Source organism: Ursus arctos, unplaced genomic scaffold, assembly GCF_023065955.2.
Source record: "Ursus arctos isolate Adak ecotype North America unplaced genomic scaffold, UrsArc2.0 scaffold_10, whole genome shotgun sequence".
Classification (NCBI taxonomy): Eukaryota; Metazoa; Chordata; class Mammalia; order Carnivora; family Ursidae; genus Ursus; species Ursus arctos.
In genome coordinates, this window is record NW_026622764.1 from 68487988 (window position 1) to 68501204 (window position 13217).

The 13217-nt window shown below is 42.6% G+C and overlaps 1 protein-coding gene across 2 annotated transcripts; it reads left to right on the plus strand.

Annotated features, from left to right (window-relative positions):
- Positions 1-3110: 3110 nt before the first annotated feature.
- Positions 3111-9328, plus strand: HMGB1 (high mobility group box 1). 2 transcript variants are annotated; one of them, XM_026493081.4, is made up of 5 exons: positions 3111-3260; positions 5394-5556; positions 5780-5925; positions 6436-6610; positions 7627-9328. In XM_026493081.4, the coding sequence occupies exons 2-5, from the start codon at positions 5407-5409 to the stop codon at positions 7801-7803; spliced, it is 648 nt and encodes a 215-aa protein (XP_026348866.1). In that variant the 5' UTR covers positions 3111-3260; positions 5394-5406; the 3' UTR covers positions 7804-9328. The 2 variants fall into 2 exon arrangements, with proteins under 2 accessions (XP_026348866.1, XP_048071606.1); XM_048215649.2 differs by lacking the exon at positions 3111-3260 and adding an exon at positions 4694-4917.
- The last annotated feature ends 3889 nt before the right edge of the window (positions 9329-13217 follow it).

Here is a 13217-nt window from a genome sequence, read left to right on the forward strand (position 1 = left end):
TACTTATTATTCTATTTTCCTGCCTTCTGATTTAGAGAGACCCAAATGCTTATCTCCAAAGATGGAAGAGGAAGATTAAAACAATAATTTGCAGTAAGTACTCTTTCAGCTGTTAATTCATTTATTCAGCAGACTTTATTTAGTGCTTGCTAGATGCCAGGCATCCTGCTAGGTGCTTGGGATACAAAGATAAGCTAGGGTCCCTGCCTTTAAGGGAAGCAGTGCAGTAGGACAAGCAGACACATAGCTGGATAAGTACACTTGTGAGCATGGTAATTAATGTACAGAATATTATGGGATCACAGAAGAGAAGCATTTCACCTATCCTAGAGGAGATCGAGGCAGGCTTCAGGAAGGGTGTAAGCTATATTAATGAAAATCTGTAATTCAGTTAGCTAAGTCAGGTAAGGAGAGAGCCTTCAGGCCTTTTGAATAAGTTTTCTTTGTAATTTAGAATAAAATACCCAATAACTCTAAAACATATGCCAATTTCTGGCCAACAAATTATGTTGAAGAAGGAAGGGGTCTAACATCATGAGTAAGTGAACTTCAAGGTTGCAGAATTAGAGCTAGAAGCCTGTAGGTTTTATTTAAAAGTTTCCTGCCTTTTTATGCTTTTCCCTGCCTAAAGCATGGAAAACCAAATGTGAGAAATGCTGTGCCTATAAGTGGGGCTTTTTACATTCTTCTCTCCGACATGGCCTCTCTTACACTTGGGAATATATAAAGGCATCATCACTAGAATGGATGAAAATTGGTGTTGTTTGACTGTAGGATTTAAAATAAAAAGATTAATTAGATTTGCAACCAGTGCCTTCATATAAAATTAAAATAATCAAGACAAACTCAAGTTTAATTGTACTTGGTGTTTTCTAAAAGTCACAGGTTTGAAGGGATCAGCATGACATAATTTGAAACCTTTGCAAAAAAAAGTTTAATCTTTCCAACAACCCTGTGATCACCTCCATTTTATAGCTGAGAGAATTGAAGCACAAAGTGGTTTAAAAATCTGCCAAAGATTACACAGCTAAGTAGCAGAGCTGGGACTTGAACCCAGGTCCATGTAAATCCAGTGCCTATTACTCAGCATACCATTCTGCTTAAATAGAAACCTGTGTGGGCCCATTGCTTTCCTGTGGTTCTGTGACCATGAAATTAGCCTGGCAAGAGTAAGCTGTTACAGAAAACTGGCAAAAGTGTGTGGTTGGGACAATGCAAATCCAGCATTGCTCCTGAAAAATATTGATGGTGCCATCTTCAAATAACAGTCAAATTTCGATATCGTGGATACCATTTAAAATGTCAACAATTTTTATGACTATTTTGCAATATAGGCACTGAGAATATAAAGCAGAATTGAAGTAAATGTCTAGATTTGAATAGAGCACAAAATTTGATTCATAGAGAACATAGACAAGAGTAAATATGTGTGAAAATAACAATATAAAAGTTACCTTTAGATTTTTACTTTTTAAATACTGCACATATGTTATACTAGCTTAGATAGTCTTTAATATTATACTCATTTTCACATGCAGGTGTCATGTATTGTCCATTCAACAAGACTATTATAATCCCGGAGAACGGTCGTGTATTTTTTTTAAAAAAAGGAGTACGCATAAAACCATAGGTCAAGAAAGGTTATCTAAGCCTATTCTCAAGTACTTTAATAAATGGGAGCAAAATACATTAGGTTATGGATGCTTTGAGTGGATATAAGAAATGAAATTAACATGATAAAATGATTTGTTTTAACTTTGATCTATTACATTAGGAGGAATTGGCTGGTGGATTTAGAAGTGTATAAACACACCATTAGAGAGTGAAAAAGGGGAAGTCTGTTATAACTGAATAGGGGTGTGGTCTGCTTAGGCTAAGGAGGAATAGATAATAGTTTCATAAAAGACTGATAGAGCTATAGTCTTGAGAACTGGCCATTATAACTAGTACATTTTCTTTACAGACATAATAGTATGTCTATTAATACCAGGCAGCTTGGTGAGTTAGAGAAACCACAGCCTGTGGATTTGGGCATATGCACTCTCTGCCTGCATCTAATCCTCCGGGTAACAATATACCTACAACTGCTGTAATCCTAGAGCAGTTACATGGATGCACTAAGTGGTGTGATGGGAGGGAAAGATAGCATCACAAGGATTCGTTTGATTATAACAGTAATCCACACCAAGTCAAATAAAATAGCCAAACAGTTAAAAATGTGGTCTCTAATGAATTTGCTAATTCTAGCAGGCCCTCACAAACATTTCCTGCTAGAGTACCCCATATCAAGACGGAGTAGCTGTGCTTTAATTACATGGAATAATTATTTGATTTCCAGGAAGTTAAGACAGTGCTTTGTATTTAAATAAAAAGTTCTAGACATGCTGTGAAACTCGATCAAACCAAGAAAAAGAGTGAAACTGAATGCCTGTTCAGTGAGTCAAGATTTCAGCTGCTCAGCAAGCTTGACGTTAAGGCTTACGAGCCCAGAAAAGGGGTATTTTAAAACCGGCTGACTGGATCATGTCACTTTGTTATAGGAAAAGCCCTGCCTTTCCAGAGATCTAAAGTGTACTGCAACCATATGCCGTTGAGGGGCTCGAATCTTGGCTGCCCTCGCCCCTCTACACTAGCCGATACCCCAATTTTCAGGGGACGTGATCTCATACTGTCGCCCTCACTTTTGAAGGTCTGTTAAAATTCTGGGGCCTCTTATCTCAATGGCTTTGTAAGTGAGTTTGGGGTAAGAAGGGGGGGGGAGGCCTGTGAGTGTCTCTTTTGCCTGAGGAGTTGGAGACACTTGTGGAAAAGTCAGGCCCTTTTCGCTCCGGCGGCCGCTCCGGTGTGGGGCTGGCTTGGGTTAGACACATGCACACATACACCATAGAGCTCTGCTTTCCCGTAGCAGCTGCTGCCTCTGCCTCTGCCTCTCCCGCCTCAGCCTCTTTGCCCGGCATACACACACATTCAGATTTGCGCGCTGTTTCAATCCTTGATGACGTGTCCCCGGAGACAGCCAATAGGAAACGGGCTCTGGTCAGGACAATGGGAGGTATCGGGCCAATGAGCGAGCCCCGTGAGTTGGCGGTAGCCAATAGGAGCCGCGCTGGCTGGAGAGTAATGTTACAGAGCGGAGAGAGTGAGGAGGCTGCGTCTGGCTCCCGCTCTCACAGCCATTGCAGTACATTGAGCTCCATAGAGACAGCGCCGGGGCAAGTGAGAGCCAGACGGGCACTGGGCGACTCTGTGCCTCGCTGAGGGTGAGTCTGGGGCAGCGCCGCGGCGGGGAGAGCGCCTCCGGCAGCTCCCCACCCCGCGCGGTGGCCGGATCCCCGCGGCCGGGAGCCGGCGGGTCAGGATCCACACAAAGGCAAATGAGGGGGGACCGTGGGGGGAACTGCGCACGGAGCGAGCCTCTTCTCGGGCGCCGGGAGCCCTGCCCCGCGCCGGAACCCCGGCCCACAGGCTGCCTGAGGCGCTGCGAATCCCGAGCCCCGCGAGTTTCCACCCCCGGCGGCGTCCGCGCTGACTGGCGCAAAAAAAATTTTTTTTAATTAAAAAAATTTTTTTAACGTGTTTAGGGCCCCCGGGCCGAGTGTTCGGGCGGCCGGCGTGTGCGGGGGGCGGCGGGCGGCGGGAGGGCAGGCGGGCGGGCGGGCAGGCGGCGGCGCTTCCACGGGCTGCATTGGCCGCCGCAGAGAGCCGGGCGCCGGCGGCGAGCGCGGGCGGGCGGGCGGGCGCTGCGGGCGAGGCGGCGCGGTGGGCCGGGGGCGGCGGCGCGGGGCCGGGCCCGCCGGCCTGTGCCCGGGCGCGGCGGCGGCGGCGGCGGCGGCTCGGCGGCGGGGGGAGCGGCGCCGCTGCGCTCGCTGGAACATGGCTGACTCGGCCCGGCGCTGCTGGCTGGAGAGAAAACAAGGCGGGCGGGAGCGGGCGGGGGAGCTGGGCGCAGCAGTTCCGAGGCAACTTTTTTTTTCCTCTCTAACCAGCCCCGCGTTCTCCGTGCGGGGGCGGCCGGGGCGCGCGGGCCCGCGCGGAGAGGGACGGGGAGCGGCGGGCCGGTGGGCGCCTCCCGGGGCGGCCCCCTCCCCCGCGGGCCTGGAGGGGGAGGGTCCGGGCCCGCGCGCCCCCCGCCCCTCCCCCCCGGCTGTAATGGCCGAGTGTGTGCGCCAGAGCGCGGCGCGCACCCCGCCCGCCTGCGCTCACACTCACACACTCTCTCACACACACACACACATACACACACACACACAAAGGGAAGGAGCCATATTCTCGCTCGCGCTCGCCCTCGCGGCGGCGGCGGCGCAGGCGGGGAAGACGCGCAGCGGCCATTCCGTGCGCGCCGGCCCCGGCGGCCGCGGGCGGAGCCAGCCCCCATTTCGAGCGGGGCTTCTCCCTCCGCGGAGCTGACAAAATGGGGGAGGCCTGCGGGGCCTGCGCCGGCGGGCGGGCAGGCGCACGTGGCGGCCCCGGCGCGGGCGGGCCCGGGTCTGAAGGCCCGGCCGCGGCCCCGCGTTTCCTCGGCCGCCCCGCCGCCACCGAAGTTCTGGGGGTGGGGGCCGGGTGGCGGGAAGGTGTGCGGAGCCCGCCTCGCGCGGCGCCCCGACTTTCACGGATTAAAAAAAAAAAAAACTCTCCTGTGGGGGGGGGGGGGCAGGCAGAGCAACGAGCAGGAGTGGCTTTTGTCCCTCATCCTTGTTTACTCGAAGAAACTTCAGACCGGACGTGTTTAGTCAGAACTGAAATACATCTTGGGGCCAAACCGATAGGAAAGGAGGCTGCCTCGCGGTGGCAGCCGCACAAATACCACCGCCACCCCCCCAGCCTGGGTCCGAGCGCTGGAGCTTTCTACTGCTCCCTCCTCCCAGCAAAGTTTTGTGCAGAGACAGTATTTTTAAGTCTTCATTGGGAAAACTTCAGGTAGACGGTCATTTAGGCCCGTAATTTGGGAAAAGACTACTCCCTTGGGCTCTTACCTATTTATTCCTTATGTGGTACAGATCCACGAATCGCCAGCATTAGTTTTGTGGTCTTTGGTTTTGTTTATTAAAAATGGTTTTGTACATTTAAAAAGTTTTTAAATGACCGGTTAGGTATTCATTCAGAGCAGATACAGGCAGATGAGTAACGAATACTGTATGAGGGTACCATTGTATCTACACATTTTTGAACTCACTGAAGGACCGTTTTGGGTTTGTTTTTGTTTTGTTTTGCCTGGCATAGCCTCTTCTAGGAATTGGTTATCACTGCCATTTTCTTGTTTAGTATTATAGGAGGTTAATGTCACTACCGTTAAATAACCCATATTTGGGTTTTCATTCACTCCCCACGAAGTTAAAGTGCTCTTAAAATGCTATAATTTCATTGCTAACATCATTTACTTTATCTTTTTTTAGAAAATAATTAAACATGGGCAAAGGAGATCCTAAGAAGCCGAGAGGCAAAATGTCATCATATGCATTCTTTGTGCAAACTTGCCGGGAGGAGCACAAGAAGAAGCACCCAGATGCTTCAGTCAACTTCTCAGAGTTTTCTAAGAAGTGCTCAGAAAGGTGGAAGGTAAGGGGGCCTGAAACATACTAAGGAGGTAATTTGTTAAAAATTAAATACAAATTAAGATTTTTAAAAAAGCCTAGGTGCCATTTGCATGACATGAGTAGTGATGTTAGCACAGGCTGCTGAATAAATAGCAATGAACACTGATTTTAGTCATTTTAATACTTTGAGGACAATTTATTAAAATTCAATTATCGACTTAAGTTTACAAGTAATTCTTTTGTAGACCATGTCTGCTAAAGAGAAAGGAAAATTTGAAGACATGGCAAAGGCGGACAAGGCCCGTTATGAAAGAGAAATGAAAACTTATATCCCCCCTAAAGGGGAAACAAAAAAGAAGTTCAAGGATCCCAATGCACCCAAGAGGCCTCCGTAAGTATCATGCCTGTTTTTATTTTCAAGGAGGGTTTTGCAGTAGAATCAGATAGAAATTTAGCAAGCCACCTTGTGGGTTTAGAGTGTATGATCAAAGTTTCTTAGCTGATAAGTGGCTCACATTGGTATATTTGAATATTGTAAGTAAAATTCCTATTGAATGGGAGGTTTAGCCAGAGCATTTGAATTAGACACTCACCTCCTTCACTTAATATATCTCCTAAATGTAACTTACTTTTTATTTTTTGAGAAATATCAATTATCTGAAATACTTAAGAGTGATTTGCAGAATTGTTTTTGGAGCTCTAACATTTATCAATAGTACATCTTCAACTAGTGCCATTGAGTTAAATAGCTATAAGTTAAGCTTCGGTTATAAAGGATATTTAGCATATAACATCTACATCCTGTCCAGTATCTGGTAGAAATTAGAAGCGGCTTATATATAACAGTACAATACATATGTGATAGTAAACTTAAATCCTAAAATTAAATTTCTCTTTTTAGTTCGGCCTTTTTCTTGTTTTGTTCTGAGTATCGCCCAAAAATCAAAGGAGAACATCCTGGCCTATCCATTGGTGATGTTGCAAAGAAACTGGGAGAGATGTGGAATAACACTGCTGCAGATGACAAGCAGCCTTATGAAAAGAAGGCTGCTAAGCTGAAGGAAAAATATGAAAAGGTAAAAAGTATGGATTTGCTCAGTGTAATGATGAAAGGGTATGCCAGATGTTAGATTATACTTGGTACTCATCTCAGTTTCCTATTTTCTTGTGGTTTTCCAAGAGTTTGGGGTGTAATGCAGTTTTTAGATTAACAGCTACATTCAGTGTGCCATTGGCTGGCTATAGTCTTAATTTCCATCATTCAAACAGTATAGAAGATCAAAGAAATCGTAAATTTTTTTTTTAACCTGGGTGCAAAGGCCGTCCGCACTTAAGCTGATTTTGTTATTCTCTAATACCTCCAAACTTGTGAAGATTTTGGTAGTCACTTCGAGTTAAATGATCAGACACATTATAAAAATAGTCTGGGCAAAGTAATAAAGACTGTATCCTTCGTAAACCTACCCTGAACCAAAAAAACCCCCAACTTAGTTAAAAAAAAGTTATGACTCTTGATCTGTGTAAGTTGATAAAGAAAAAGCTATGTCTCTATACTTTGAATTGGAATATTATGTTAAATTTTAGCTTATTTAGGCATCTGGGAAAAAATGTTGGTTTCTAGATATTTCTTAACCTAACTGCACGATTACTGGCAAATTACTTTTTTTTTTTTTTTTTAAGACAAAATTTTCTATGGATTCGGGTCTGATATAAACCTGTAGAATGCTGTTTTGCATTCAGAAGGTGGCAGTGTCTACCCTTTAATCAAAGTCTCTACATTCTAGTTTTAATAAACTAAAGTTAGGATGTGGTGCATAATTGTACTTTAGTGAGGCATAACATTGCAAATATTAGACCATGTCATTCTATAAGTTATGGTTTATTAATTGTAGTTGTCTCCTAGTGTTTTTATATGCATTCTTCAGTCCTTATTTATGGAGCCGGGGTGAGTCTATAGATATGTGGTATTTTCATGTAATTGGGATCTTGATGTTTTCGTCAAGTTTTGGTCAAGTTCAGTGTTACTTTTCTTTCTCCCTTTACTTAACTGTTTTGTCTTTCCTTCCACTTTCTCCTGCCGTTATTTTGGAAGGATATTGCTGCATACCGAGCTAAAGGAAAGCCTGATGCGGCGAAAAAGGGAGTTGTCAAGGCTGAAAAGAGCAAGAAAAAGAAGGAAGAGGAGGAAGACGAGGAAGACGAAGAGGATGAGGAGGAGGAGGAAGATGAAGAAGATGAAGATGAAGAAGAAGATGATGATGATGAATAAGTTGGTTCTAGCGCAGTTTTTTTTTTCTTGTCTATAAAGCATTTAACCCCCCTGTACACAACTCACTCCTTTTAAAGAAAAAAATTGAAATGTAAGGCTGTGTAAGATTTGTTTTTAAACTGTACAGTGTCTTTTTTTGTATAGTTAACACACTACCGAATGTGTCTTTAGATAGCCCTGTCCTGGTGGTATTTTCAATAGCCACTAACCTTGCCTGGTACAGTATGGGGGTTGTAAATTGGCATGGAAATTTAAAGCAGGTTCTTGTTGGTGCACAGCACAAATTAGTTATATATGGGGATGGTAGTTTTTCATCTTCAGTTGTCTCTGATGCAGCTTCTACGAAATAATTGTTGTTCTGTTAACTGAATACCACTCTGTAATTGCAAAAAAAAAAAAAGTTGCGGCTGTTTTGTTGACATTCTGAATGCTTCTAAGTAAATACAATTTTTTTTATTAGTATTGTTGTCCTTTTCATAGGTCTGAAATTTTTCTTCTTGAGGGGAAGCTAGTCTTTTGCTTTTGCCCGTTTTGGATCACATGAATTATTACAGTGTTTATCTTTTCATATAGTTAGCTGATAAAAAGCTTTTGTCTGCACCCTGCATACTCATGATGAGGGTAATAAAAGTTGAATTGAGACAGTTTTCATCCATAACTGAAACTCCAATCTTGATCGATTGATACTAGATCTCACATAGTCCAGTCACATTTATAAAGTGAAGAGTAACCAGTCTATTCACAGCATGGGATTAGTAGAATCAAACATTTTGAAGTGTCTGTCCTTGAAGGACTAAGAGAAAAGTATGTTCTAATCTTTACATGAGGACTCTACATTCTTTAACTCCCATTACCATGTAATGGCAGTTATATTTGCAGTTTCCATATTAAAGAAGACCTGAGAATGTATCCCCAAAAGCGTGAGCTTAAAATACAAGACTGCCATATTAAAATTTTTTGTTGACATTAGTCCCAGCAAAGGCTCTGGAAAAAAAAAGTGCTGGCTGTAAATGTCTTCTCCTATTTATCTGAATATAGATTTCTTAGGAAACTTGACTTTCCATTAAAGGTATTTTTAATTAATTGGGCCAACTTCTAAAGTGTATGCCACATTTAAAATCAGGTATATTTTCCTATATTATAGTTTGCTCCTTTATATAAGTCGAATAGACCTGAGGGAAGAAGACACTTAAAACTTTGTATTTCAGTATGAGTTATCTGATCTGAATTTGATTTTTCTTTACAAAACCCTAACTCATTCATTAGAGTCATGTTTATCTACTTAGCAGTTTAGGGAACAATTTGGCAATTTTGTGGTTTTTTGAGATTATCGTTCTCTTAAAGTGCCAGTGTTTTAAAATAGCGTTCTTGTAATTTTACACGCTTTTGTGATGGAGTGCTGTTTTGTTATATAATTTTGACTTGGATTCTTTCCATTTGCATTTGTTTATGTAATTTCAGGAGGAATATTGAACATCTGAGTCCTGGATGATACTAATAAACTAATAATTGCAGAGGTTTTAAATATTAGTTAAATGACTTTCACTTAAGATTTTAAGATTTTGTTATATACATATTTTAATCTTTCCAGTAGTAACTCTTAGCAACACCATTTAAACAAGTATAAGGTCTGGCAAAGTTTTTCCCTTTAAAAATACTTTATGTTTATAAATAGGTTAATGATCTGATAAAAACAAGTTTTTGTCAGTGTTCTCAGGGGATGTTATATATATATATATATATATACACACATATATATATATATAAATGCAGAAAAATTAAGTTTGCTTTTAGAATGCTGGGTTACACAAGATAGTTTTTCAAAGCAAGGCACATGCAATTAAGGTGATTATAAATCTAAATTTATCAATTTTCTAAGTCATGGAGGACCTCAGTAGAAAGGCGGTGATTGTAAAAACTTGTCAAGTTTTTAGTCAAGAGGAACAAATCCGTATCCTCACATGGGTGTTTCTGCTTATAGCTATAGCACGACAACTGTCAACATCTGTTGCTAGTAAGTGATCCAATTAGAAGTGAATTCTGCCTCAAGGAAACTCTTGTAACTTCAGTGGGTGTGTCATGACAACTACCAGTTTCTTAAGATGTTGCGAATGGGAACAAGTTTTTTTGTGTGTTAACTGGCTTCAGATCTTGACAGGAAAAAGGCAAGAACTCTTCAGTCTGGTGAAGCTAATACAGTTCTGGTGAGTGTTTCAGCAGTATCCCTAGGGCTTGAAATTTTAGGTAGTGTAGAGCCTTGGTATAATTGGGATGATTAAAAACTTAGTGTATAGGAACTATTTTAATATTTAGAGATAGTTACAGCACCGTGGGCATAAAGATTTTCTTGATAAGAAAACCAGTATAAATTTTAGTATTAAATTTGGGGCACTTAAAAAATTAGTATGGATTAAAACCTAACTAAATCTCAGTTCCCTAACATTTCCTGTGTAAAGGTTGGGCACTATGGCAGGTTAGTTACTGTAATTGTTCTGGTAATCTGTCAAGGTGTTGATACTTGCCATATTTATTACTTTTCTTAGAGTGAAATCTGAAAAAGGAAGTCTTTTTTGTGTCCTGTGCGCCACAGGGATGAAAAATGAGAGAATTGTAAGTATTGCTCAGATGTTAGGGTAGCAACTAGCTATATTGAAAACTACACTGGAGAGACAAAATAGCGATTTTTTGAATGAAAAATGCAGCCAACTCCCTTGCTTGGCATCACATAATCTATGATGAAAGTTCAGATATAGGTCAGCTTGGTACAACACACCTTCTGAAAGGGCCTGAAATAGCTCTCTTTCAGTACCAGCCAGGCACTTTTTGCATATGATGGTATCAGTACAAATGTCCATAAATCCTGGTATTACCTGTTGCTCAAGTGTGAACCATTGGCTAGTTATTAGGGTACTTTATTAGTAAGGGACTGTGGTAAGTTAAGGCTTTTTTCATATTGGTGGTTTTTCATTTTCAAATGACTCGAAATGCCTTTTAAAACTACATAAAAGCCAGCAAATGGTTTGGATACCTATGCAACAAAAGAGGCTGGCTGGTTCATTCTCTTGTCTTCTAATAGCAAAGACTGAACAGCAGTGCTAACACTTGCCACAACTTGGGAAATTCCCTGGGTCTGAGCCAAGTTGCTCCCTGGAGTTAAAAGGCAGAGATGTTGCTCTGTTCTAGGAATGCTGCTGTGTTTAACCATGCCCCATGGTGTAGAAATGTATGCCACACCAACTGGGCAGTGCCCATATCCCAGTCTGAAAGAGATCATATCAACCGGGAGGATGTGTAATCACTTAGGTCTTCAGGCATGTCCAATGGTTTGGACCTCCTATGTAAGTTGAATTTATTGGTCATCCACTGAAAAAGAGGAAATACTAAGAGAGATCTGGAATGACATGAGGAATCATGATAGACCTGTAAGTTGTGGCATGAGGAATGGAGGCCGAAAGCCAGTAGTGGCCGGAAAATCAGTGAAGGGATTAAAGAGATCCTTGTAAATGTTTATGATGTACTTCTTTTTTTCTCTTCAGTCACACAATTCAGACATATAAGTGATGTCGCATAGTATGCCCCATACTCTATTTCATCATTATCGATGGTCATTCACATGTCCTAGTCTTTGCTGTTTCTGACAGTACTGCAGTGAGCATCTGTGTACATTACTTTTAGGCATAGGTAAATCTGTAGATACCTCTAGTAGATTTGCTAACACTAAAGGTAGGTGTGTTTAAAATTTTTGGCAGGGGGCGCCTGGGTGGCTCAGTGGGTTAAGCATCTGCCTACAGCTCAGGTCATGATTCCAGGGTCCTGGGATTGAGCCCCACATCAGACTCCTTGCTCAACAGGGAGCCTGCTTCTCCCTTTGCCTGCCACTCCCCCTGCTTGTGTGCTCGCACTCGCTCTCTCTGACAAATAAATACATAAAAATGTTAAAAAAAAATAATAAAATTTTTGGCGGGTACTGACAAATTGCCCCCCCTCAAAAGGTTATACTTACAATGAAACATTTAACAATTTTTATGATAAATTAAGATTTTGACTGGTTATTCTTTGGGTCCATGAAATACTATCCATCTTTTAAAGATAAGAAATTCAAATACTGAAATATTGTCGTTTGTTGAGAGCCACCCAAATACAAGAAGGCAGAATCAGAACTGAAAGACTCTTAGGTTGGCTATTGATTATTAAACTACTGAACAAAGTATTGCTCTTAAAAGTTACTGCAAAAGTAAATATTTAAGTTCTCTACCTGTTGAAAATGAGAAACTTTCCCATTTTGGTACCCTTCATCTTAAATGGAAGCATCTGATAATTTTATTAGGGAGCTTTTTTTTTTAAAGCGAATGTCAGTCTTTACACAAGCTGCAGCCAGCAGTTTTGGGAAGCGAGGAGTGAGCTACAAATTGTACTCAAGGATCACGTGGGCCAGATCCGGGGCATTAGAAGATGCCATGTTATTTCGAAAAGTGAAATGGATATTGAGAATCTGCCTTAAATGGAATAAACTTGACCACTGTTTCACCACCTTGCTGGAGAGGGTACTTTAGGAAGAAGGTCACACTCCAAGTGCATTTATAAATGCAAGTGTATTAAGAGGCTTTAAAGTGAAATCAAACTTACTCCCTTAGAGTTACATAGACTCTCTCATTACAGGCTTTACCATATTTTTGTTAATTGGGTTTCAATTAGAGATCATCTTATAAGGTGTTAAAACCAGGTAAGAGAATAAAAGTCCTAAAACGAAATAACTGTTGGGTGTGAGAGAATACTCCTACTAAAGGTAAAGAAAAGCAGGAAGCCCTTGTCATGCCCAGGAAGGTGTGAAGGATTAGGATTAAAGGCTACTCAGAACCAGGACATCCAGTGCCCTCCCCACTCCCCAGCCTGAACTTTAGGGAGACTCGGGCCTTGATCTGCCACCTGGAGTTGGCCTTCCTGGGATTTGGGCATAGGTAAGGGCTAGGCGGACTCGGGCTGAGAAGCAGGGAGGCAGACCAGAGAAGAGAGCCCCTTTTCACAAGATGACCAAGAGCTGCCATTGCTTTGGGAGCCTTCAACTGAATAAAGTAGAGCGCCAGGGCAGGCTCGGAGCACACGAGTGGTAAAGCTCCAGGGGCTCTTGCAATCCCTGGGCATGTTTGTGAAGCAGTGGCAGAGAGGCCCGTAGAGATTCTGAGGCTTGCTCAGGGACCAAAAGGAGCATCCGAATGACCTAGCCGTGCCAGGTTCACTGTAGGTGCAAAAACAGTGTGAGTTCCTTCCACTTTCCTTTAAGGACCACAGGAAGGAGCTGGAAGACTTCCTCCCTACCCCTTCCTTTCATGCCTGGGTTCTCCTGCCGTGGCTATAGTGGATGTGCAAGCAGAGCCAGCACATGGGCCATCGCTGTGATTCCTCTCAGCGCCTCC